General features: G+C 37.7%; 1 protein-coding gene across 6 annotated transcripts in view; it reads left to right on the forward strand.

Moving 5' to 3' along the window:
* The first annotated feature begins 2,306 nt into the window (after positions 1–2,306).
* The window catches only part of lonrf2 (LON peptidase N-terminal domain and ring finger 2), a 39,114-nt gene continuing 14,631 nt past the window's right edge, over positions 2,307–26,789 (forward strand). For 3 of the 6 annotated variants that reach the window (XM_041258846.1, XM_041258847.1, XM_041258849.1), the window contains exons 1-7: positions 2,307–3,856; positions 21,015–21,133; positions 22,695–22,817; positions 23,844–23,996; positions 24,639–24,870; positions 25,240–25,342; positions 26,171–26,285. In XM_041258846.1, coding sequence (XP_041114780.1) covers positions 3,064–3,856; positions 21,015–21,133; positions 22,695–22,817; positions 23,844–23,996; positions 24,639–24,870; positions 25,240–25,342; positions 26,171–26,285 — 1,638 coding nt within the window. In that variant the 5' untranslated portion in view covers positions 2,307–3,063. Of the gene's footprint in view, positions 3,857–12,728; positions 12,763–21,014; positions 21,134–22,694; positions 22,818–23,843; positions 23,997–24,638; positions 24,871–25,239; positions 25,343–26,170; positions 26,286–26,789 lie in introns of those variants that run through there. The other 3 variants (XM_041258848.1, XM_041258851.1, XM_041258850.1) reach the window with 3 other exon arrangements.

The raw sequence follows: 26,789 nt of genomic DNA on the forward strand, positions 1-26,789 counted from the left end.
TATATATATATATATATATATATATATATATATATATATATATATATATATATATATATAGCCTTGCGAGTTCCAATCCTGCCTGGAAGTGCATTTGCAATGAATTGCTTGTAAAACATTGTCCATGTCACGTGAATTCTCAGACATGTTGCCAAACACAAAACAGAGATACAGACCAGGTGTAATTAATCACCTAATTAGTATGCATTTCTGATATCCAGCAATTCAGCAGTCAATTATAGAAAGAAAAAAAAAAACTACCAGATTACTATTTATTATTACTACATGTCCCTTGTTAAAAAAAAAAAAAAAAACACTACTACATTGCTATTCAATAATACTATATGTTTACTTCGCATTACCTTCCCCTCACACATGATCCCAGTCCTTAAAGGGTTAATCAATTTCATGCAGGGAATGAGCAACTAAAGGTCTGTTAACACTTCAAACAGTTTTGGTCAGTATGTTACTCACATGGCTGTATTATGTGTCAGCTGTATGTTTTTTGTCCCCTGTTCAACCTCTGGGCAGTTTCATTAATATTGCACAAATTCAAAATTAAAGGTGGGTTTGGTGTTTATTTTCAGCAGTGTTATGTTGTTCTCACTTAGATGTATTATGTATATCATTTTCATACACTGTGCAGCTTCAGAACTGACTGTTCCAGGAGCTTTTGGGTGATAAAAAAGGGTTCTGGTAAGTTGTGTGTCTTCCGGCTTTTACCACATCCCCATTTAGGGGGTAAGATAGTTGTTATCTAATCACATATACACATACGTTTTTGTCTTTATCTTGGCTTTACCTCTATTTTTAAGGAACCTGATAAGTATTTACTTGAAGTTAGTTCTGTTTAGGTAAAGCAGTAAGGACCTCTTTATGCCAATAATATTTGGTTGTTACTCCTCTGAGCAATTTGAAGAACATGGACTTACAGTTTCAAAGCCATTTTTGAAGATCAGGATCCATGGTACACCAAATTTACAACTTGTCTACGAACTCAGAGTCTGAAACTAATTACTCAGAATACTCATCTTAACTGTTCAAATAAGCCAGTATGACCAACATTGTGTTGCTCAAAAGGTCCAGCAACCCAGTTTTAAAGTGATTTCAAAATATATTTTCAGAAAGAACTACAACAAAGGTATAAAATGAGCAAGAAACAACTTTGTTTTGTGCAGTTTCTTTCTAGTTTTATAGTTAAGATTATTTTATTCCTCTGTAAAAATGTTTGCCTGTATCTTCAGCCCTTATTTCATGTTTTCATCTGCTGTACAATAAGATCTAGGAGTGTTTCTACATCCTACAATTAATTTGTTTACAAAATTGCATTTTTACTGTTAACACAGTGTTTACTCTTTATTTTACTATTTGACTTACACATAAAAAGTGATATATTAAGGGTGGTGAACTAGTGAAGGATCCTTTCACAGTGAAGTATAAAAGTACAATGTACTGTCTACATGGCTTACCATGAATTACCCAAATGTATTAAATAAGTAGGGATCAGCTGCAATATGCAACAATTCCTATTCCTATAACTAATATAGAAATTTGCACTATGCTGTATAAATAAGTATTAGAGGACACGTTAGTACATTTTCAATATAAGAGATTTTCACTCAACATAGTAGTTTATCAATGAATGCTGGAATAACAGATTTGTCTGCAGAATCGAAATTCAAGGTTTAATAGTTAGGGGAGTTAATTTCAATTGGTTGCTTAGCTCTCCTTTAAGACTAAGTTCATGACCAATGCATTTAGTTGGGAGGCTGTTAAAACTGGGAATGAAAAACTAACTGTAAACTGGAATGCAAAAAGTAATCGATATTATTTATTTATTTATTTGGCAGACTCCTTTAAAAGCAATGTCTATTTTGTAAAATAAATGAACATCTTCCACTTTGCTGATATGGTGGAGCCACAATGACCAGGGAGGATAAAAGTGACTCGACATTGTTAAAAAAAACAAAAAAAAAAAAAAAAAAAAAAACAAACAAAACAAAACCTGACTGAATGTTTGTTTGTTTTTTCATTAACATATTGATTGTATACATGTTGTAGAACTAAATAAATTAATAGCGTCACAACATGTATTCATCAGTATGAAAATGAATGTGTAGTTTACCCCGTTTGAAATGTAGCATTTTTCAAAGGACTGGTTCAAGCTGTTTGTAATGGGTTGGTTATACAACCTTTTGTAGTTACATAAGCGTCACAGATTCTAAACCAACGAGTCTGTGCCGATAGTGTCACATGGTTCAATATTTACAGCCACTAGGAGCATTTGCATTTTCCAGAAACAGCAATGCGCGTTTAGAAAGAGGTGCAAATAATGATGGGAATTTCACCAAAATTGCAGAGACCAATTTGTAAAAGAGAAGACTTTTTTGTTTGTTTAATGGGATAATGAAAATAAGAATGTTCTTTTTTTTTCTTACGAAAACATGAAATAGTCGCTTTCTTAACCCTGCACGAGAAACAGAGGTAGACTGAATTTACAGCACCAGGTTGGTGGAATGAGGTGCTGCTCGTTTATACTAGCGTCACAGGGACGACTTGTTTTCAATACACATTGGACAACTGAAATTAGTCTAGCTAATGATATACTGTATAATGAGCAGCTTAACAAAATAACTATATTAACATTCGCAGCAAGTATGTATATATATTAACAATAAGGAAAGTTTACTTAATTTATATTTTGTAACTGAAGTTAACAAGAAGTGGAGATATGGAGCAATTTGACACAACCTGAGGATTGCCAGACTGAAGACTGTAAACACTTCCAGACTGACGCAAGCCAACACAAAGTGACCATTGTTTATTTCTTATATGCAAGTAACAGTTTCTTCCTATTAATATGACAGCGAGAAGAACCCGTGACTATGCTGGACGCCACGGATTTACATACTAGGCCTACTGCGACGTGTGGTGATGCATGTTTGGTAATAGCCAAAACGGTGATTGACATTAACAGAATTCAGTATATTTAACACTTTGCGTATTTACTACAGGAGTTAAAAGTTATCAAGTGTGACAGTTTTTCTGACATTATTTACGACAATGGAGACAGGAACCCAAAACCACTCTCAAAACTTCACTAACCCCAGCCCCCCCGGAATCTGCCCGGAGATGCTAGAGGTAGCCCGAGAGGCATTCCGGGCCGGCGATTACTCTCTAGCAGCCGAAATTTATGGCTCACAACTGGCAGATCTTCAACATCCCGATCGGGGTCTGTGCCTCCGAAAAGGCGACGCACTGGCTAGGGCTGGTCGGATTAGAGAGGCCCTTGACTTGTACTGCACCGCCGCCAATCTTAGCAGACTGCGGCCGGAGGAACTCCAGTTGCTGGTGGAGAGTATTGCTGACAGTCTCCGGGAAAAAGAATTGAAATTGTCGAGCCTGGAGCGGAAGACAACCTACGGAAACCAAAACAATGGGAAAAGTGGTGAAACAAGCGATTATGCTACCAAAAGTAAATGTTCTGGCAACGGCGACATAGAAAAGTTTGGAGATATGGACGAAAGTGAAGAATCTCTGGACCTGTTTGCGTGTGGGTTGTGTAAAAGCTTACTGTCAGACCCCACAACGCTACAGTGTGGACACACATTCTGCAAACGCTGCCTGGAAAACGAGCGTGTCACAGAGTGCGAAACATGCAAATATAAACTAAATAAAAAGAACGGCCAACTTTACCCCATTGGATTTAGAGTGAATGTAGTTCTTGGAAATTTGTTGGATAAATGGTACGAGACCGAGAGCAAGGCCAGAAAATTATATTTGGAAGGCGAGTCCCTCTATAAAAAGCAAGAATTCGGGGCTGCTTTGGAGATGTATAATACTGCTATACAACTAGGTAAGTTTTAGTTATATATCATAAAATGTGCCTTTGTTCCCCTTTATAGTTGAACAGGGAAGGGATATACTATGTATGACCTACTTCAGTATTTGAAAACGAGGAGCAAACTCACCAGCAGCTTTATTACAGCCTGGAGTAGAAAGTAATGTGTAAAAAGTAAAACAATTAAATACATTAAAAGCTTTCTTATGCTAAATTGATTTATTCTGCACAATTCTGTGGTTGTGTTTGAGTGATTGATTTTGGCAGTTGTTTTCCAGAATCGAATGGGTGGAGATTTACCTGCTCCCACACCCCACACAGGTGGATTATCCAATTAAGTTTTGTTGGAAGTTTTTTAAAAATTATTATTATTATTGTTGTTATTATAATTTTTGGCTGTGTGCGGGGATACTATATATATATATATATACGTATGAGCTTAACATGCAGCCAACAACACTCAGTATTCCCAGGTGTCTCCCGTCCAAGTACTAACCAAGCCCAACATCGCTTTGCTTAAGCATTGCATGGCAAGTTCGATTTGAAGAGCTTTATGCCGTCACAGACGTTGCCCAGGGGTCACTTACATCGTCAGTATAAATCAAGAATAAACAAACTGTCAATAATGTTATTGTTCTAACCCTAGACTGTGTTCTGATCTACTGTAAGTACCTAATCTTCTGTTTGTTCTGCCAGTTACCTGAATACTGCAGATGTAGCTCACTGTGACCTAATTACTGTATTTACAGAACTCAAATAAGACAGTATGGTAGGAACTGCTTTTTTTTGTTTTCTTACTTATTTATTTATGCCTTGGCTTTAGGTAATTTGAACTAGGCCCTAATACCTTTTAATGTGCAATTCCCTGGCAGCAGTATGTAGCCTATTTAAAATTAATAAGGTGGCACATTACGTAAACTAACCTTTGGATAAATGGGTTCTGTTGTTACACAGCACAGCAATTGATACATACATTACCTACTGATATATACTGTAGTACTGGTATTTATGTTTTACTTCAGTATCCAAAATATTTCTCCTTGATGTAATATGTGGTATTTACTGTATATCCAAAGTGTAGACTACTGTAATGGTGTGATTTTGAGCTGAGGCAGTTTACCGAAGTTTACATCAGAAAAATATTTAGATTTTACAGTTAATCTCTGTTTAATCTCACTGTTCAATTTTCTCCTAGCCTAAATTCTCTTCTTGTCCTAATCTTCTTTTTTTAACTTGCCTAATTATTTCCACATGCGCTCATTCTTTCCAGGTCACAACCTTTTCTAGTTCATTAATTAATGTTTAAACAACAGAACATCAGTTGAAATACCAGAACAAAGCAGATTTACAGTAAATTCAGTCATTTTAAAGAATATTTAAAGTAAATAATTTTCCAAATAACCTCAAGGTTATGTGCCTTAGCCCTAACTATTCAAAAAAAGTATTGTGCATTTAACTATGCAAAATTGTCTGGAAGGTGAAAATTTGGTAATGGTGAAATATTCCCCTCTACACGCCTTCTCCAGTTACATATCTGGAGTAACTCTTTATGCTTTTACTATCAATCTTTTGTCTGTCAAGATTTGTAAATTAATCTGAAGTTTATATTAAGGCTTATGGAGACTTGCAGAAACTATCCTAAATAGTAGTTTTATAACTTAATAATAATAAAAAAGAAATGGCAGAAAGTGGAGTTGTTTTATTAAAAATGATATTTGACCTGAAAGCAAATGAATTCTAGTTGGCACACGTCCTGTATGAATTACAGAGCAAATAAGGAACTGTAGTGCATGAAAATAACACACTCTGAGTAAGTGCTGTGAAAGCAGCTTATGTAAGAGCTGCAGCTAGGTCCGGTAAACACATGACGCCTGAGCCCTTCGAAGATTCCAGTAGATTGTCAGGGTTGAAGCAGTATAACAGAGGTCGCTGTGTTTTAGGATTCGTCAGTTTAACATTTTTCCTGTTGTGCTATAGAAAGAAGTGGTCCACCACAGAGATTTTCTTTAAGCTATAGATTTGTATTTAGACTTTCATACAGAATTTAAAAATCCTACAGTATCTTCCTCAGACTGGCATACTGTAAAAGTGTACTTTTCTTATAGAATTTCTCAGACTGTAAGGTGTAAGCCTTTTCATTTTTTGTCTGTTTAATATTTCTTTGTGCTCTGTATGATTCTCAATTGTTTCTGCTTAGATCATTATTTGCCATGCTTACCAGCTATTGCTTCTGCAAGTACTCCTTAATGCTGATCATGGGTAAGCATATTGGAATCCTTGTGTGCTGAAGCCTGTGAAACACTCATGTTTCCTCACAATCGGCCTTAAGGAGTAGTTCTTAAGCATGGAAAATAATGAAGTAAGCAGAAACAACAGTAAAAAAATCATACAGCACACATAATCGGATGTTAAACATGTTAAAACAAGAATTCTAGTTGATATAAAGTATCCCTTAAATAATGTGTGTCAGCATAAGATGTAAACAAAGACTTGAATGTAGAGCTCTAATTGACGAGGGACAACTCGAACAGTGCTGACAGAAACAGGAGCGCTTTATCTTGTTCAGCAGCTCACATGCCACAAGAGGCTGTCTGTTTAACACACAGTAGTAGTACAGGTTAACTTCAACAGCTTTTCACCAGCAATTCCCTAATAGTACCCCCGTATTCAACTGGGAAATGGGGAATTTATCAATTGCGTAGATTTTCACTGACTTCTTTTAATAAACAGATTAAAGTCCTCTGAATTTTTACAAAAATAAAAACCTTGACTAACACATGAAGTGATGAGGTTGAGCAGGATCGAGTAGCAGCTATTCATATATAGTGTTGTCTTTGAGAGATCTGTAAATTACGAATTCAGCAATAAAATGCAAGTGAAAAAACAACATCTTCAACAGAAGAAAAAGGGGATGAGTGGTAATGTTGCTAGTAATGATAAGAGATAATGTAACATTGATTTTAAAACATTGGTTAGCACTCATTTAGTTTGGAAGTATTTAAAACAGTCTGCATACTTTTCTTTCTCCGTGTCTTTCTGCTTTTTAGATCTTGTTTTCTTGATTTTTTTTTTGCGATCAAAAAATACAATTGTTGGGCTGTACTATTTGCAAAATATACTACTGTGTTGTTGGTCATGTGACCCAGCATTAGCCAATTGGGATGCAAGTGTCAATCTAGCAAAGCTTTAATATGTAGCCAAGTGCCCAACATTTGGATCTATGGAGTTTCATTGAAATGGCATTCTCCCAACTCCCATTGCTCTGGTATTAAGTTGTCTCCAAAAAGTTGAATCATTATTGCAGCTGTGTTTGTTTTGTTTTATGGCTGGAAATATGGATACAGTTTCTTTTTTTTTTTGTGGGAATTATGCCAAAGTTTGCACATGTACAGTACACTATCAGACTACATTTTCTGAAGTGTGTTTACATGACATCAATTGTTCCTTTTTTAAATATTTTTGTTATTCTAGGTGGTGTTTTCTGAAAACTCACTATCGGTATAAAAATATTAATTCAGAAAAATGAGAATTTGTATGTTCATGTGAACTCACTGATTGAGTAATGTTTAGCAACCTTTCTTTGAATGTTTGAACGGGATGAGTAGTGAATAAATTGGCTTCAATCTTTGTATGATCAGCACACAACGCCTACCTTTGACATTTCCATCCCAAGTTTGATACAGTATGTAGATTAAAAAGTGTTTCATACACTTCATAACCCTTACTCAGCTACTCAAACAATATTTCTAAAGTGATGTGTTTTCATATGTGAATCAAAAGGCTATACTAGAAGTGGACTTTGTGAAGTTGATCATTTATTATGAAATGCCTTTTTATAGTGGAATGACTTTTTTGTTGGCAGATATAGTACAGTAGTGTGAGCACTTTAAATCCCAGTTCAATAGGTATGGGTTTGCTTTGGGCACCACATGCTGTCTACACTTGTCAGCTGACATTTCACGGGGCGGAACTATGGCCCCTGATAGTGTTTATTGACAGAGTTAGTAAACATATACACAGAGAGAGGGGTTCCGCCTCTTCAAGGCCCAACATTTACTTGATCGGTAGACATGATAAACAGGAGGGGGGCCACCGTCTTTGAGGTGACTCGACATACGAGAGGGGCACCGTCTCTGAGGTTAACCGACATACGAAGAGGCTCACGAACTGGAAAGAAAAACATGAATTGGTGTTGTTAACACAAAAGAGGTTCCAGCTCTTCCTGACCCAACATATACAGTAGGGGGGTTCCGTCGCTGAGGAGACCCGACAAACAGGAGGGGGGCCACCGTCTTTGAGGTGACCCGACATACCAAGAGGGGCACCGTCTCTGAGGTTACCCAACATACCAAGAGGCTCGCGAACCGGAAAGAAAACATAAAGGTAGTATTTGTTAAAACATATAATGCGTGGTGTTCCACCTCTTCAAAGCCCAACATAATAGAAGGGGGGTTCCGTCGCTGAGGAGACCCGACAAACAGGAGAGGGGCCACCGTCTTTGAGGAGACCCAACAAACACGAGGGATGCCACCGCTTGGGGACCCTCACATAGAGGCATCAGACCTGAAAGAAGAATTCCAAAAGAAACATACATGCAGATGGAAGGGTTTGGCCGGGGGTCCCCTCTGACTCATGGAGAACCCTCCTCTATGAGGTAAATGAAGCGGAGCTTAACAAAGGGTTGGAGAAAGTGGAATCAGTAACCCCCCCAAAAGATGGACCCCCGGCTCCCCGCTGACGCAGCGTGAAGAAGAAAAGAGAGAACCGCAAATGCATAAGAAAGAAGAAAAGAGAAAACATTCAGACGAAAGAAAACAAACACTTAATGTGACAAAGGGGTTAGTATACTGTACCCAAATGACTGTGAAGACCCTTTGCACAGTGGAAAGAAAAAAAAAACCTTTCTTTTAATTTTATTTCTTAGGGGGAAATCTTTGGTGGCTCAGGCAGAAAGGTCGTCCCCACTCTGGACATACTAGCAATGGACTGATGTGCGGAGGATATTTCGGATGATGAAGAATGAATATACGTTTCAACTGCTGATGAAGTCCAGCGCCCCATATTTTTAATTAAATGCTGGTTAATGTTAGCTTTTGCAGCTGAAGTAGCTGCCCCTATTCTAAATGAATGAGGAGTGTAGAATTGCAAAGGAAGACCTGTTCTGGACACCACGGTGGAAAGGTGTGTTGAAAACCAATGCCTTGATACAATGGACCGGCTTGAATTGATAAACAAAGGATCAGAGGATGAAATGGCCTTGCATTCTGCAATGTACTTCAACATGGAAGTGAAGGGACACAGAGGAGAGTTGATCATAGAAAGCTGAATACATTGTCCTTGCTGCAGTTGATCTGTTTTTGAAATGCGAAGAAATAAGATGAAATGAGAATCTGGGATGAGCTTGAGGTCACTGCAGCGGATACCAAGGGTAGGAAAGCTGGCAATAGAAGGAACTGTATATTCAGAACATCTCAAAAACTCAAAAAATGCAGATAGACATATGACTTCCATAGTTAAATCATCAAATGGAGAAAAACAGCCATGGCGCAGAATTGAAATCAAGTTACTGAGAATGTCTATAGAAATAGGCAGGCGAACAGAAGAAGGAGCCGGAGAGCACTTAGAAATTCCTCGTAAAAGGAGAAGAACCGCTGGAATTGATAATAGAGTTGGGGAATTGATGGACATCAAACGAAATTGATGCTGAATTCCTGACAAATATAGTCTGATTGTAGCTGGTGCCAGATGTAGAGTCCTTTGCATGCACTAGGAATGCACTATGAATGTGATGATCCAGTTGATCCTTGTTGAATGGAGTTACATAACATGCCCAACCTGTAGAGTACGAGGATCTAGTAGATGGGGCAAGTGCTAATGCCATGTAATCTTGAGCTGAATTAAGAAGTTTATTAATAGTTGGATTTAGTTGAAAATCAGCTGATTGAGCTGTGGCGTTGCTGCTGGATATTGCAAAGCTGTGGTTACCAAACTGTGGAATTTGGAAATCTGTAAACGAGATAGAGCGTCAGCTGCATTATTAAAAATGACCGGTAGGTGGCAAGCTTGAATTAGGAAATTATTAGAGACTGAAATCCATACTAGCCGCCGCAACAATTGCATGATAAGAAGGGAAGAGGAACGTCCTTTATTTATAATATGCACTGTAGTTGAATTATCATAGTAAAATAGTATTGATTTCTTAGACCAGAGATGACCCCATAGCTGGGCAGCTGCTGCTATTGGGTATATCTCTAGCAGAGCTGTGGATTTTAGATGAGGAGATATGTTTTCGATTTCCTCAGGCCATGCACTGCAAAACCATTGATTGTTAAATAGACCTCTGAATCCCAGAGATGAAGCATCAGTAAATAAAGCCATATTGTGTGGAGCTGAAATGAAATCATCATAAACCATAGAGAGACCGTTCCAGTGCTGAATAAGCGCAGACCGAATTTTAATGTCTTTCCTAGCTTCTGAGGAGATATTTATATAGGAGTCCAGATTTTTTTTTTGCTGTTGCTGCCAGTGCTAGCAGTCGAGATATAAACGTCCTCCCCTGTGGAATGATACGTATTGCAAAGTTAAAATAACTCAGCAATGAAAGCAGTTCCCGTTTTTTAATTGTTTTACTGATCTGAAAATCCTCAATGAGCAAACGAATATGGTTAAGTTTAGACTCAGGCAGGCTAGCTTCAAACTTTTCTGTATCTAGAATGATTCCAAGGAATTCCAAAGAATGAAGGGGATCGATTGATTTCTCTTCTGAAAGCGAAACGCTAACTTCAGAAAATAAGCTTTTAAGATTGGAAATCACTTCTGCTGGTGCATCTGAAGGAGGAGAAATTCTAAAAAATCATCCAGCAAGTGTAGCAAGAATGGGACATGATAGACATTAAGAAGAATCCAGCATAGTGCTTCCGACAGGGTATTAAATATCTTCGGGCTGTTGCGGCAACCGAAAGTCAATTGGGTGGAAAAATCAAACTTCCTATCCCAGCATATACCAAACAGGTGACAGAGAGATGGATGGATTGGCATTACTTTAAATGCGTCTGATATATCTGCTTTTGCTAACCAGGAACCACAACCTGCTAATTTAATTGAATGTATTGCGTCTGCAGTAGTGATGTAATGCAGGGAAAATTGATCTTGGGGAATTAATGAGTTAATGCTGCTGGTGCTTGACCCCCGTGGTGCTGATAAATCAATAATGAGACACTTTTTTCCTGACACTTTCCTCGTGGCAATGCCGATAGGATTAATTTTATATACTGGAAAAGGAGGAGCTAAAAACGGACCGGCTATAAATCCTTTTATAATTTCTTTTTCGATGAGAGATTGCACTAATTGTGGTTCTTGGGTCGCTGAATAAAGATTTTTGCTTTTGAACGAGGAAGAAGGAATTTGAGTTGGACCGGCTGAAAAACCATTTTTTAATCCGTTGATCAGGTAATCGATTAAATTACTGTTGGGATGATTCTGTAATTTACTTGATAATGCCGGGATGTTTATAGGAGTAAAGACTGTGAGCATCAGGGAAAGTCACTTGCGTTTTAAAGGGCAGATTGTATTAGCGTGAGTGTCTCCGCAATGGCTGCACATGTGGATAAGGTTGCATTGCCTATTCGAACAAAAGCCAGTATTGAAATTATTGCAGATTTGTCTTCCTCCTGAAAATCTAATACTGCGCCTGTATTTGTCTTTCCTTGTGGATTGATCGAGGGGAGCTGAAGAATGTATAGGATTAGGTACTGAAGATCTGTATGAATTAGCGGCGAAACCGGGTGCTTTAGAAGTTGATGCAATTGCAGCTTTAGGGCAGAGGGATGTTGAGTGAACTGTTGAAGCGCAGATCCCACATGCGTTAGCTCTTAGACCACCAAAAATTCTGTTAAATAGATCTGGGTCAGGTTGTGCCCAATTGATGATGTGATTATCTGCTGCCAATATCGCGGCTGCTTTTGCAGAGAATGCTTTATGATACTCAAAAAACATAGTCCCTCCGTATCTGACAGACAGCTCCACGATGTAGCATTCGTAGGAGTCCAATTCAGCTCTGCGGTTAGGATATACCGAGCATAACACATCTCTTCGAGAATGTTACGTCTGATTTGTGGAGATATAGTGTGACGTCTAACAGTGGTTGGAGAGTATCCGTATGTAAAGGCAGTAGCGAGGTTGTATATTGGAGGATCTGCTTTGCTGGCTGAAATTAGAGCTGGACCGGAAGAAGCTGTAGGTGGCGCTGCAGTATTTGATGCTGGAATTAATGACAGCGCTGTAGATTGTTTTCCCTGTTTCATATTAGACACCCTTTTATCTAGATCCAACAGTTGAGAACTGACCGAAGATAGAGTATCGGCAATGCTGCATAAATGATTTTATCTCGTTAAATATTTGCGAATGTTGGATTTCAATGGCTGGCTGATGGTTAGCGGTGCTAGTTGTGGGGGTGACTTGATCCGGAATAGACTGCCTGCTGTCTGGTTTAGGATGCTGAATGGCTGGGCGCTACTGATTATGTTTTTTTCAGAGGAAAGACCGGTTCTGCTGAGACTAAATTGCAATAGAGAATAAAAAGAGACTATCACTCCCTGCTGGAATCGCATTACCGTTTTTAAGGAGGGTTTTTATCAATTTATTCATGGGCCAGTCCTTCTAAAACAATCGATCTGGAGGGGTGTCCTGAGGCCGAAGTCGCTTGGATCGGCGCAGATTCGATGTTTGCGTGGCAGGAACGATAGGCAACATTTGAACTGGAACCTGGACGAGAGCCTGATCGGAAGCCTGATCAGATGTAACTGAAATACCAGAAGGGGAGAAAAAACTAAGACTGGATGGACCCTGGATTGAAGCTGGAGGAGAATGATCTGGTAATGGCGGAAAATCCTGGGAATCCACTGAATCCGATGACAACTGCTGTAAGTACTCCATTATTGAGGTATACGAAAGTTGATGGGTCTTGAAATCGCTTAGGTTTACGCCAAACGAAAAAACACAAGACAGCTAGGTAGAGGTGACTGATGTTTAAATAAGGTAGGTTTAATTGATGACAGGAGATGATAGGTTGTTGGTGCCTAGCTCCGCACCTTGAACCCCACCTATAGGTTAACATTTTTAATTTAAAGCCTGAACTGTCTGGCTTCTTATTCAAGTGGTTTATGTTGCCTAATGGACAATTGTGCTGTTAATCTTAATAATTCCTGTTCTCTATGACTACTCAGTCACTAAACCGCTGGCCGACCGCTGTAATTTCTGTGTATGCGCACAAATGAAGCAATCTCTTTTTCATGTGGAAATCAAGATAGTCTTTCTGTACCATGCCATTGAATAGGCATTAGGAAGTAAAAAATCTGTCCCGATTCCCTACGTGCCACTACTGATGTACACAAATCGGAGTCTGTGTCTCCGATAAACGTTGCATATTTTAAATGTTTGCAGGTTCAAGTCACACAGATTCTTGATTCACGCACAATTGTATGATTGTCAGTCATCCTTGTGATGCAATGAAGAGAACATTAGGAACATCTATTAGAAACTACAGTACTAAAGTTTATTAAGGCTAACAATGTTTGGTTTTTTTTTTAGTGAAAATGCTGACTAAGAAGTAGCTAAATTTGTGCTTTTTAAACCAGCCAAAAAACGTGCTTACATTTAAGATTTAATATATACAGTAGTCTCTGTGTATAGGAACGCCTCCTAAGAGAACGCTTTGCCTAAGGGAACGTCCTTGCGGTGTAACGTGTTTTTCCCATTGTAAATGCTGCAGCTAAAGGAACAGGAACTTCGCTTAAAAGTAGTGATGGGACGAACACAGGATTTTCATGTTCAGATATTTGCTCATAATTCAGATATTCGTTTGGATAGTCATTCATTTTCAGAAAGTAATAAAAGTCATTATATTGCTCAGAACGCAGGCAGAGACAACATAGCAGCAGGGGGTGTGGCCTGTATGTGTGTGTGTGTGCGCTTTTATTTTACAGCAAGACATTATTACAATATTGCTTGGTTTACATGCACTCTACAGTCATGACTGTGTGACGTTGTCACGTGAATACATCGTGAAACCGCAAAAGGACGTCCTTTTGACAGTGCGAGTTTGAGGGCAGGGTCAAACGCTTTCTCACGATAAAAATGTGTTGTAAAAACCCATATAAACCGGAGCAGGAATCGCTCTTGTGGCTCACAAGGTTTCAGCAGTCTTTTTTTTACTTCACATAATGTCACGTGATCTCCAGCAGAAAGGCCGTACAAAACATTGACCCCCCCTGCTGCAGTTATACTCAATGCTCAAATCAACCGCTGGTACATTTTAAACACCATCAATATTAAAATGAAAGACAAATTATTGGATACAACCCAAATTTTTTCAACCACATCATATCAAACATCTGCACAGCAGAAACACTGTATTTAATTCCAGCACTGTACTGCTACATTTAAAAGATTCATGCAAAAGTGTTATACTGACTAGTTTGTTCATAAATATGTATGCTTGCACCCTGCCTTTGTACTGCATTTTTAAATGCTGTGCAATTTTAAAGAAATTAACTAATAAGGAATAACAGAATAAGGGATATCAACCAAGATGTTTTTTTTTATTGTTTTTTTTTTTTTTTTATTTAAACACTGGGTTAGTTTTATTAAACAGTAAGCCATCCATTCAATTTTTAATCTCTGTAAAACTTATGCAAATAAGAAAATATGTGCGACAAACTATATGGAAAACTGTTTAAGTCAGTATTTCTGGTCCTAACGCCCTTCTTTGCTATGCCAGTGATGTCAAATTGTTTAATGCACTGCTCCGATTGAAAGAAAATGTCTAAAATGTTGTGTCTGCTGTGGTTAGGGCAGAGGAAATTTAAAGTTGACTAACCTTATTTCAAATGTATTTGAATTAAAAATAAGTAAATGTCAGGTTTCTATGGTTTAACAGGTTTATGTAGTTTTTTTAAAAGTAGTGAGTAGTTGTTTCTTGCTATAAGTTTGATTTATTCAATATGTACAGGTTTAATTCCGGAAACAAAAAGTTCAATGCAAAACAGTACAGATCACACTTTCATATGCAAACTGCACGGTGCAAAATTTAAGTTCAAAACATAACAGAACAAAATAATACAATGCAGTACTGTAGGTTTGATCCTCCAGGACTTATCGATCGACAAGTCTCCAATACTAGTCTTAATGAAAGAGAAAAGTGAGCTGAGCTGAGCGCACCTTGATTAAGTAGCCACTGACCTCAGCCCCACCCTCCTTCCTTCTCTTTGTGGGTTCAGTCACCCTGGGCAACCCCCTGTGCAGAGTCTCATGTACGTGTTGTAAAGAAAACTGATTCTGGCTCTCACTGCATAAGATGGTGTTGTCTTGGTGTGGCCCTTTATTCCTTTATGCTTAAACTGTGTTATCTTTTAAGATCATCAGTTCCTCCAGCAATATGCGATTGTGTTTATTCCAGCAGTCAGACGGTCATCTTCAGTGCAATGAAATGCAATCTTGCAATCTCGCATTTACCAGTTACTATACCTCCTCTGATAATCTCCTTTTAAAACTAACAGAGTTTACAAACCTGCAAACACATGTATCTTATATTGCATTCAAACTTCTTTCCATGTTACCCAACAGTTACTATACCTCCTCTGATAATCTCCTTTTAAAACTAACAGAGTTTACAAACCTGCAAACACATGTATCTTATATTGCATTCAAACTTCTTTCCATGTTACCCAACATACGCCACTTTTAGAAATAAAGATGGGGGGAGTCCTACCGCGACAGTGTTGCCAACGAGGTACCCCAAGCCGCCTGATGTCATCTTCTCTGGGTATGAACTCTGTATACGCCCAAGTCTATACTATCATGCTATGGTCATTACAATATGTGTAAGTATTTATCGTGCATGGTAGTTATGTGTCTCTTGTGTTTCAAGCTACAAAAATAATCTTAAAAGTGCATGTTTCTCCAACACAGGTGAGGTTGAAGTTCAAAAAGAACACCAAAGTATTTAGGCTCTGTAGAGAAGTTAAAGACAACCACACCATGGAGAACATGGAAACGGACAGACACAGGGAATATGATAACTTCACAAAGATAAATATGAAATATAAATTGTGAAGAGAAGAAACAAATAACTATAAAGCCACAAAAACACAAATGCAAAATAAACAGATGCGCAAAATAAATTAGCAAACAAATATCAAATCCCCAAATAAAATGAAACGGCATAACTAATTCCTGCATTTACACAGTCCATGCAGACCGTGGTGGGGTTGCACTGTGTCATCAAGTTACAGTGCAAAAGACACATTCAGTAATTAATAATGCTAACCAAAACACAAGATGTATAAAATAATAAAAATAAATTATATTCCAGAAATAGGTTGATTTAAATAAAGGAGGGGAAGGTCAATAATCATAAACAATTAATAACCAAATAGATACAGTAAATAGAGCAGAGAATTGGTAATCATAAATAAACAAATACATACAGTAACTAAACAGTAATAAACAGCAAAAGCAGTAGTAATCTTCCAAACAGAAGCGTTCTTAACAGTGGTGTGTTTTCCCTTTGGGGATCCATTTGCGCGACTCGCTTTCAAATACGCTACTCCAAAACCGTTATATATACAGTGGCTTACAAAAGTATTCAGACCCCTGACCAATTCTCTCATATTACTGAATTACAAATGGTACATTGAAATTTCGTTCTGTTCGATATTTTATTTTAAAAGACTTAAACTCAGAATCAATTATTGTAAGGTGACATTAGTTTTATGTTGGGAAATATTTCTAAGAAAAATAAAAAACTGAAATATCTTGCTTGCATAAGTATTCAACCCCCACACATTAATATTTGGTAGAGCCACCTTTCGCTGCAATAACAGCTTTAAGTCTTTTGGGGTAAGTATGTCCCAGCTTTGCACACAGTGTCGGAGTGATTTTGGCCCATTCTCCTTGGCAGATTTGCTCCAGGTTGTTCAGGTTGGTTGGACGACGCTTGTGGACCGCAATTTTCAAATAGTGCCACAGATTCTCAATGGGATTGTGATTAGGACTTTGACTGGGCCACTGTAGGACATTCACCTTTTTGTTCTTGAGCCACTCCAATGTTGCATTGGCCTTGTGCTTGGGATCATTGTCCTGCTGAAAGGTGAATTTCCTCCCAAGCTTCAGTTTTTTAGCAGACTGAAGCAGATTCTGTAGCAGTATTTTCCTGTATTTTGCTCCATCCATTCTTCCTTCAGTTGTAACAAGATGCCCAGTCGCTGCTGATGAGAAGCATCCCCACAGCATGATGCTGCCACCACCTTACTTCACTGTAGGGATGGTGTGTCTTGAGGCATGGGCAATGTTAGGTTTGCGCCACACATAGTGCTGACCAAAAAGCTCTATCTTGGTCTCATCTGACCACAAAACCTTTTCCCACATCGCAGCTGGATCACTCTCATGCTTTCTGGCAAACTCCAGACGTGCTTTCAGATGGTACTTTTTGAGTAACGGCTTCTTTCTTGCCACCCTCCCATACAGACCAGTGTTATGCAGAGCTCTTGATATGGTTGACTGGTGCACCATTACTCCACTCCCAGCCACTGAACTCTGTAGCTCCTTCAAAGTGATTGTTGGCCTCTCTGTGGCTTCTCTCACAAGTCTCCTTCTTGTTTGAGCGCTGAGTTTTGAAGGACGGCCTTTTCTTGGCAGAGCCTGGGTGGTGTGATGCAGCTTCCATTATTGATCCAACTGTGCTCACTGGGATATCCAAACACTTGGATATTATTTTGTACCCTTTCCTTAATCTATGCATTTGTATTACTTTATCTCTAACTTCTGTAGAATGCTCTTTGGTCTTCATTTTCCTTCAGATTCACAGCCATACCAATGATCCTTCAACAATGGGGTTTTTATCGAGAAAATGTGACAGCAACTTTAATGGTTCACAAGTGGAGGCCAATGGTAAGGTAATTGTGTCCTTGTTAGGGCAATTTCTTTCATTGGTGCAAATTGTGAGTTTCCACAGCACAGGGGATTGAATACTTTTGCAAGCAAGATATTTCAGTTTTTTATTTTTTTTAAAAATATTTCTCAACATAAAACCAATGTCACCTTACAATAATTGATTCTGAGTTTCAGTGTTTAAAAATAAAATGTCAAACAGAATGAACTTTCAATGTACCATTTGTAATTCGGTAATATGAGCGAATTGGTCAGGGGTCTGAATACTTTTGCAAGCATATATATGTATATATGTAGTCAGCTCACCAAAGATACAAAATTATTTTTCAATAAAACATGTATACTCGCTAGACTAGCGAGGGAGTAAAGAAAACTATGGAAATCATCTAGCGCAGTGGTTTTCAAACTTTTTAGGCCCGGTACCCCTTTCCAAAAAAATCTAGTCTACTGCGTACCCCCATCTCAGATAGTCATAATATACCTATGAAAACAGAAAAAAGTAAAAATATATTTTCTACTTACTAGGCTTAAGTACTTACTGATGTTAACTGAAAATATATATATATAAAATGTATTTTTTTTTTTTTTTAAATGCTTACCTACCAATGTGATAGATGTGCCTGCTTTTTATCACATTTCAGTAAAACTACACCCTGATTATGAAACAATGCAGCCCCTAGACAGGGTTATGTTATTCTGTATTTTAAAATGAACGTTTAAGCGGGTCATTAAAAAAAATAAAAATAAACAGGACTCAAGTTGCTGGCTCAGAAGGCAGATGGTTTAACACTTGAGCTGGACATTTAAAATGCTATGTGTGTCTTGTGCAGTATCGAGTCCAGCCAGAATAAGCACATTGTTTTGAAGTGAATATTTCCAAAAACTAAATTTGATTAAAGTAGAACAGTGACATTTATATCATGCAGTCAAAAATGACTTTTAGCAAAATGCTCACGTGTTAGTGTTTAGTGCAGTCATCTGTTCATCAGCTGCCAGACAGATTGTTGATGGGCACTCGCTATATGATATGAACACACTCAATAGGTTTGGAGTAGGGAATCCAGTTTCAGACACTTCCCAATCCAGGAGTTAGGGATTGATTATTGTTGTTTTAATTTTTTTAATCCGCGGTTCCCTTTTTGTAATAATAATATTACAGTGCTTTTTGCTTTTATTAGCCTAATAATTAGAAGTGTACATGCGTAGGCTAATGCTAATTACTCGACAAAGTTCTTCAACGAATTAGTCAAAAAACACATAAAGCATTGCAAGTAAAGATAGCACAGTCGTGTACGCTCTAGCATAGAGATTTCACTGTCTAAGTAGGGTGGCACAGCTGCCTGCTAAACTCAATAATACTGTTATTTAAAAACATAAACTTAGATAAAACACACTGAACTGATTAAACTAAACTACAAACACTGAACATTTAAACTCCAGAAAGCAAATGTACCTAGTAAATACTACACATTTTTAACAGAAGCAACATCATACAATGTTTTTTTTATTTATTTATTTTAGCCTACAGATTGCAGAACCACTGCCCTGCTATTTAAAAATGTAATTTAGCCACGTGTGCGCTCAATGCTCACTCACTGTCAGCAGTCAGTTTGGTGTTTATAGTTAACCTTGCCCATCGGAAAGGAATAAGTGCAATATGTTATCCGTAGGGACATTCATGGTCGCGCTCTCGTCATTTTTCTCTACCTATTATGTGTTAATTTTTAGCGTGGGTGAAACCAGGGTTTAAAATTATAACAAAGCTGGAGCTGACATTCTCCATGACAGATTAAATTAGCATCCTATTAGGTCATTGCATGTTGCCTTATAAAATGACAATGTTTTTAGTTCTTTAATTTTACTTTTAGTCCTTGAAATACCATGAAATTGTATCCTCCTTGTTCTGGTACTGTAGGTATTTGTATTCCACTGTCTAATACGATTTGCATTGTGTGCCTTGTGCGTATCTACAGGGGACGGTACAAACCTAATCTACAAATCGGGACGTTCTATTAGAAATGGTGTTTTAAAAAAAACTAATAACGGTAATTATGTTCGTGTGAGCAATTTGGTGTTTCCCGTTCTGGTGAGTTGCTTCACCATTCTGTTAAATAATGTGCAGGTCTTGTATATTGCTGTTGCATTTTGTAACATTGTAGGGGTGTTGTGTTAATTTAGTTTTTTTCTTTGCCATTGTGATAGACCGAAACACACCCGCCAGCTAATTTCATGGTACATAGCGATTTTAAGCTTTTTGACCTTGTGGTTTTGCTTTAGTTTTATTAATGTTAGTTTGTCTGTTACTTTATTTTAGTTTATTAACATACACTTGCCTATTGTTTTGCTTTTACTTATTCAGTTCATTTCATATGTTGAATACATATGTGCCTGGTGGCTGACTCCATCCTGGAGCACACTTTGGCTATAAGAACACTTTGCATGCTTCCCGAGGGGTGTTCTCTTAGCTGGAGACTGTATTACAAAAGCATAAATAAGTGCTACACATTTTATTAAAAAACAAACCAAAAAAAAACACAGTAATGCTATAAATTATGTATGTATGTATTTATTTATCTGCTTTTTGTCTCACAATTTACAGTATCAGAACCAAGGGTTGTTGTTTGTTTGTTTTTTTGTTTTTTTTATCCGATGAGCTCAAATGCGGTAGTTCCAGGAAAAAATGTGTTCAGAATGTTGTGTTATATTAAATTGTCCAGAACTGATATAATGATATAAATTGTCCAGACGTAATATACTATACAGGATGTTATGGTGTTTGAATTTCTGCGCTGGTGAAAGTAATAGAGAAAGAACATGCACGATAAAAATTACTAAACCACCAAAGACAGTATTTAACCACAAGATGCTTTCAAAACAAGAAAAATATGGCTGGAAAACTGCCAATCTGGCAGCACTGACTGGCGGAGTAGCCTCCCATGGGTTACCTATTAAATTTGACCTCAAGTGCAATTAATAAATAAAACGCAAATATGTATAATTTTTGTTTAAGAAAATCTATTTTATTGGAGTTCCTGTACTTTAAGTTTTAGGACATAGGACCACTTGGCATAGGTGCTTGGAAATTTTATCTTACAAAGCTGGCATCTCTAGTATTATGTAAGCATGCTTTGTTGTAATGTTTGCCAACTGACTCTGATAACCTGCCAACTATTGAGCTTCAGCATATCCCTGTGTGTTATTAAATATTAACTCTCATATTTTACAGCTCCTTTTGACTATATCCTGATGGGAAAACGTGCCAAACTCCACACAGCTATGAACAATTACGCCCAAGCTGTTCAAGACGGGGACAGCTCTTGCAGATTAAGACCTCTATGGCCCAAGGTAAAATACCATCTAGTTTTGAATACCATTGCACGACTGGGTAGGATAAGCAGTAAATAAAGGGATCCCACCGATAGACTTTTTCCACCGGGGTGATACCGGATGGCTGCATACTACCAGCCCCTGGAGGACGTAGGCCAGCCCTACATGAGTAGGGCCCTATGAGACTTTCAAGTGGGATATCGGCCTCCTCACACACCGCAACAAAATCTTTAACAAATTCCTGTCTGCTATCGTGGTTTGGAGTGCTTGAGAGCCTTGCTGATGCGATTCTGACAGTTGAATGCTGACAGCATTTGCATAACATCATACCACACGATTCATAGAAGTCATTGGGGAACTGACTTACCATGCTGAACTTTTGGTGTTAGTTTTTCATCTCTAAGGTTTATCCAGTTGTAAAGGCTTTTTTGACATTCCGAAAAGCTGTTACTAGTGAGGAAAAACCCAAACTACTCTGCGTCTTTTAGCAAAGACCAGCATGGTAGATGCTTGTCCCGTACTGTACAAAATGTGTGTACATTCCCAAAGTTTTACAATTTCTCTTGAAATATGTAATTTCAAGCTTAATGATCTACTGCCAAATGCATTTTTCTTTCAGATGTTGTTTTTTTTTTCTTCCACTCATGACTGGATTCTGCATCATTCTGTGTTTCCTTCCATGTTCTCGTTAATGCGAATTACACAGGGCCCTGCATGAGTCTGGTTTAGCTCACAGGGTGCCTGGCCAGTAGGGGCTGCTGAGGTGCTGTGAGTAACTTGGTCCCCGACGATGGCTCTCTACCCCACTGAAGCACCAGAGTCAATGCGACGCTTCCTGTGGAATGCAAAGATCCTTTTTAATAGTCCAAACCCATGCAGGGGTAGTAATGGAATTTTACTCTTTTAAGCAAATGTCTTTAGCACAAGTTTAACTGCTCTTAACCAACATGTCATCAGCAAGCGCATAAAAGCTCTGTCTGTTATTATTTCGTGTCGCTTCTTTTTGTTTCGGCCTCCATCCTCCCCAGCCACCATCTCACAGCGTGGCTCGTCCTGGGGGAAGGTGGCCCATAGCCACTTCCTGTCTGCGGCACTGGGATGCATGTAACTGTTCATGTTTTTCCAGCCGGCCTCATGCAGGTAGCCGTCGGGCACCAACGGACGAGGCCCCTGGCCAAATTTATCTTTCACGGGCCCCGAGTGCCCATCACAGTAATCGGGCCCTGAGCACCCTTTACAGTTCAAAAATCATCTGCAATTGCAATCATCATTCATCGCCATTCATTCATTGTGAATTCTCTGTGCTGAAATATAGATCCAGTTAAATAAAAATCAAATAAAATTTACCATAAGTGAGTCTTTCATATAGGAAAATAGGATGCCTACGAAGTGATGATAAAAAGTATTGGGTACGAATTATTTTGTAGTCCTTTAAGGGACCATTGCACTAACAGACCACTCTTGGTACAATTTGCATGGCAGTTTTATCCATTCCTAGTTTTAGTGTGAGCTTACAGTATGTATGTTGAGGTTCTTCAAGCTGCTGATTTAACAAACAGTTCCTTCTTTTCTTGTACAGGCACACTATTTGAAGGCTGTTGCACTAACCAAGGTTGGCAGAAATGAGGAGGCATTGAAAGAGTTTCTTTTCTGTGTGGCTTTAAGGCCTGAGTGGAGCTCAGTAAAACTCGAAGCACAAAAGGTAGTGCCCGCTGACCAAACTGTTTCTTCAGAATCTGCAATGTGTACATTTTCTGTTTCAGCAGTCTATTGCTACTAGGGAAATGCATGTGTAACAGCATTCTGTTCCATATCTCGTTATTGCTGTGTTACTTGTTTGACAATGTGGGCAATAATATGGAGCAAGCATTTTGAAAATAGTTTTGAAACAGTCTTTAAAGTTGATACGTTAAGTTGTCGGGATGTTTAGCAATGAAAAGAAAAATTACAGGTACGTTATTTAAACTGTTGTAGCAACACATGGGGACATGTATGCTATATGTTTCGGAACCCCACAACTTACTCTTTAATGGATAGTAATTCCCATTAATTTTGTGTTAGGCTTCATTATGACTCTAGTAAGAATAACATTTTTAAATGTAAAACTATAGGGACTATTTCCATAGAAAGCTATATATTTTCAACTATTATTTTTGGTCCAGGTTCATGGTCTGTGAGGATGTGCAAAAAAAAAAGTCAAAATGAAAACAAAAGTAAAAAAAAAGTGAAGTAACAACTTCACTTAAGAGAAGATATAGTATTTGGAATAATAACTCATTGTTACGGTGAATGATTGAGTATAAGTTTAACCAAAAAAATCCCCCATAAAAACCAGGAAAGTGTAACCCTCCCCACCCATATGTATGTTCAAGCAATGCAGTACATGTCTTAAACAATCTGCGAAAGTGTCACGATAATTAACTTTGATAATTTTCTGAATAATTGCTGGCCATGCAAAGAAGGTTTGACAGTATGTTTTAAATGATGATTTCTGATCACTCCAAACAGTGCCTGCTCAAGCGGTGTTTTGCACGCGTTAACAGGGCTTTGGAGAATTATAGAAATCCATTCTGGAAATCATATCTTTTGTATGGGTTGAACACTAATTGGTCCCAGAGGCTGTAGGAAAAAAGTGCTGTCTGTTGGTGATAATCCCTATTGCAGAGTTCTGGTTACATGCGTTCTGCACAGTCACCCTGATTCTTCTGCCTGCTGTCTTTACCCACAGATCCTGTGTGAAATGTTTTCATCTGCGTTTGAGAACAACAGCTTTCCATCTCCTCTTCGACCTCAGTCATCGTACACGCAGCTCAAACCCTCCCTTCTTAACTCCATCAACTTGTCGCTTACAGATGAGAGGCTAAGTGATGGGTGTTCAAAAGTAATGTCACATTTTGTGAAGTTTATCTTTAGGAGAGAACTGATTCTACTAAAATACTACACTGTCCACTGTAATTCTAACTAATTAGAAAATAATTATTAAATAACTTGCTCCTTCTCTATGTTTTTAATTCACTCACAATCCTTGGCCTCCCTTAAAGCTGTAACTTGGTCTAAACTATTCGGGGGGGGACTGTTCAATGCTTTATTGTCACCATAATCGTCAACAACAACAAATCGAACTGCTCAAATGTACGAGTTGTTGGGGTTTGTCCTCAATTTCTGAAATATTACATTTCTGGCTTTGGAGGGATTTGAATAGGCACATGTCACCTGGTGGCCAAATGTATTTTATTATTTTTCTTAAATATTAAAGAGTTACCAGTAGTTTCAATTAAAAGTGAATATTTTCTGTTACTTTATGAATTGAAATAAAACTGACATTTCATGCTCCAAAACATGCTATAATTAAAATACACTATAAACAAAAACAAAAAACCTGGAACCCCTTCAACTGGACCTAGTTTTAAATCATTAATTATTTTTTTAACTTTTTAATTGGTTTGGTGATTGTACAGTGTAAGATGAAATGTGAATTTTGAACAGCATTTGTTTGGGTTTTTTTTTTTTTTTTTTTTTTTAGGACTCCCTATTCAAAGTCTCCAAAACCTCACCTTGCGATAGTAGTGTGTTTACCACTGTTGAGTCTGTGAAGACTCCACACTCTTTGAATAAACTTGACTTTCCCTTTGAGGACACAAAGACTCTGGGGTCAGTGCTGTCCAGTCTTCCAGGCTCGAGCCTCAAGAGGAGATGCCACAGTGACTCTGGGTCATCTCAGGGCTTTGAACTCCCCTGCAAAATTCTTAAACAAGGTTTGTATTTTGTCATATCCCAAGAGAGTTGTTTTTGCAGGATTGTCTTTGAATAGTACAGTTAGAAGTGCTTTATATCTTAGTGTATGGGTATAGTTATTATCAGTGTTTATTTCATTATTTCATTTATGCTAGTGTAGAGAAAAGGGTTTAGGAAAATTCATGAAATGAACAGATTGCATGTGTTTTTTTTTTTTTTTTTTTAATTAACTTTCTTGGTGTTTTTATTGTGAAAAAACTGTTTTTTTTTTTTTTTTAGATTAAATAATCATGTTGCAAGACATACCTAATGTTGCATAACGAATGCTGTTCGTAATGAATTAAAAAAAAAGCTTGGATGATTGTATTCCTGTATTGTTGTTTTAACAGATGGGGAGTGTTTACCTCAGAAAACTGCAGTCTGTAAAGGGTCTCGGGAAGTCCCCATTCATCTGGTTGACTCCTCTGATCTGGAATGCTCTCTCTGCATGAGGTACCATCACCTTTAATGCCTACAATAATACTATTGAGCAGTAAAGGCACCTGTGTGACCGACATTAAACTACAAGCTGGGATCTGTACAGTCTCAGAACCCAAACTGCGTAGGATTTTAATGTAAAACATGTGTTGGTTAAAGATGAAGTGCTGATTTTGAACACTGTCATAAATTAGTTAAAACTAAAACTCCTTGTTGACACATTTGACTAATGCCTTCATCAGAGTTATGTTTTGTTACGACACAGATGAAGGCATTAGCCGAAATGTTTGCTTGACTTCTTATCGTTTCAACATGTCATAAGAAAGTTTTCAATAACAAGTTGTGAAACTAGAATCTGCTAGACGTAATTACTATTGCATAAGTAGTCTTTTTAATCACAAATCAATTATTTAATGATTTTTTTTTTTTTTTTTTTTTTTAATCTAAAATTTACACTTCTGCTTTTGGATTTAATGTCAAGAATTTTTTTTTTTTTGTTTTTTTTTTTTTTTAATAGATGTAGGACTGATTTTTCAAGCTTTTTACACAAATACAGTTTTCATTTTACGTGTTTTTTTTTTTTTTTTGGTGAAAATAAAATAAAACTGTTAATGTTACTGAAAAAGTAACTCCAGGGGTGAAGGAGAGTACACACTGCATGTTTGTGTAAATGCATTGCTAAATCATACCCTAAATGTGATCCTCATTCTCTGAAATTCTCTTCCGACCTGGTTTCATTATGTGCTTACCGGTAGGGCACTGTGCATCACTGTGTGTATCTACATATGCCCTCTATGACTGACTATCCAGCTTAATCTTTGAATTCTCTCTGACAATCCACAGGTTGTTTTATGAACCAGTCACCACTCCATGCGGACACACCTTCTGTCTAAAATGTCTTGAGCGATGCCTTGACCACAACCCCAGCTGTCCACTCTGTAAAGAGGACCTTTCATTGGTGAGAAAATTAGCTTGTTTACTTCTTTAATACATGAACAAACTAAATGAAACAAACGTTGTACCACATATGTGTCATTTTATGTCATTTTTTTGTAATCCATTTTTAAATGACTATTTAAAGAAATACACTCAAGTCATTTTTTAACAAGAAAAATAACTTTAAAGTTTTAAAACAAATACAACACACTGGTACTACAGTTTTATCAGGCACTACCTAACTGGAAGTAGTGTTTATTCCAGCTCACACTGGCGTGGCAAAATAATGCTGCTTTTTTATTTCAAATTACTGTGGGAGAAACACCAAAATATAACATTTTCTGGACTCAGTCTGTAACTATTTGGGGTCTTTGTCAGTTTGGACGGCATCCTATTAGTTAAGAGAAGCAAAGTGTTACCTAGCAATAGCCAGTTGAGTGCATTTTAAGACCTGCAGTGCCCGCCCACTGATCTCTCAGTAGAGTGCAAAACTTGATGAGAAGACGGCGCCTGCAAATTATTATTA

The sequence above is a fragment of the Polyodon spathula genome, chromosome 9 (assembly GCF_017654505.1).
Source record: "Polyodon spathula isolate WHYD16114869_AA chromosome 9, ASM1765450v1, whole genome shotgun sequence".
In the NCBI taxonomy this organism is placed as follows: domain Eukaryota; kingdom Metazoa; phylum Chordata; class Actinopteri; order Acipenseriformes; family Polyodontidae; genus Polyodon; species Polyodon spathula.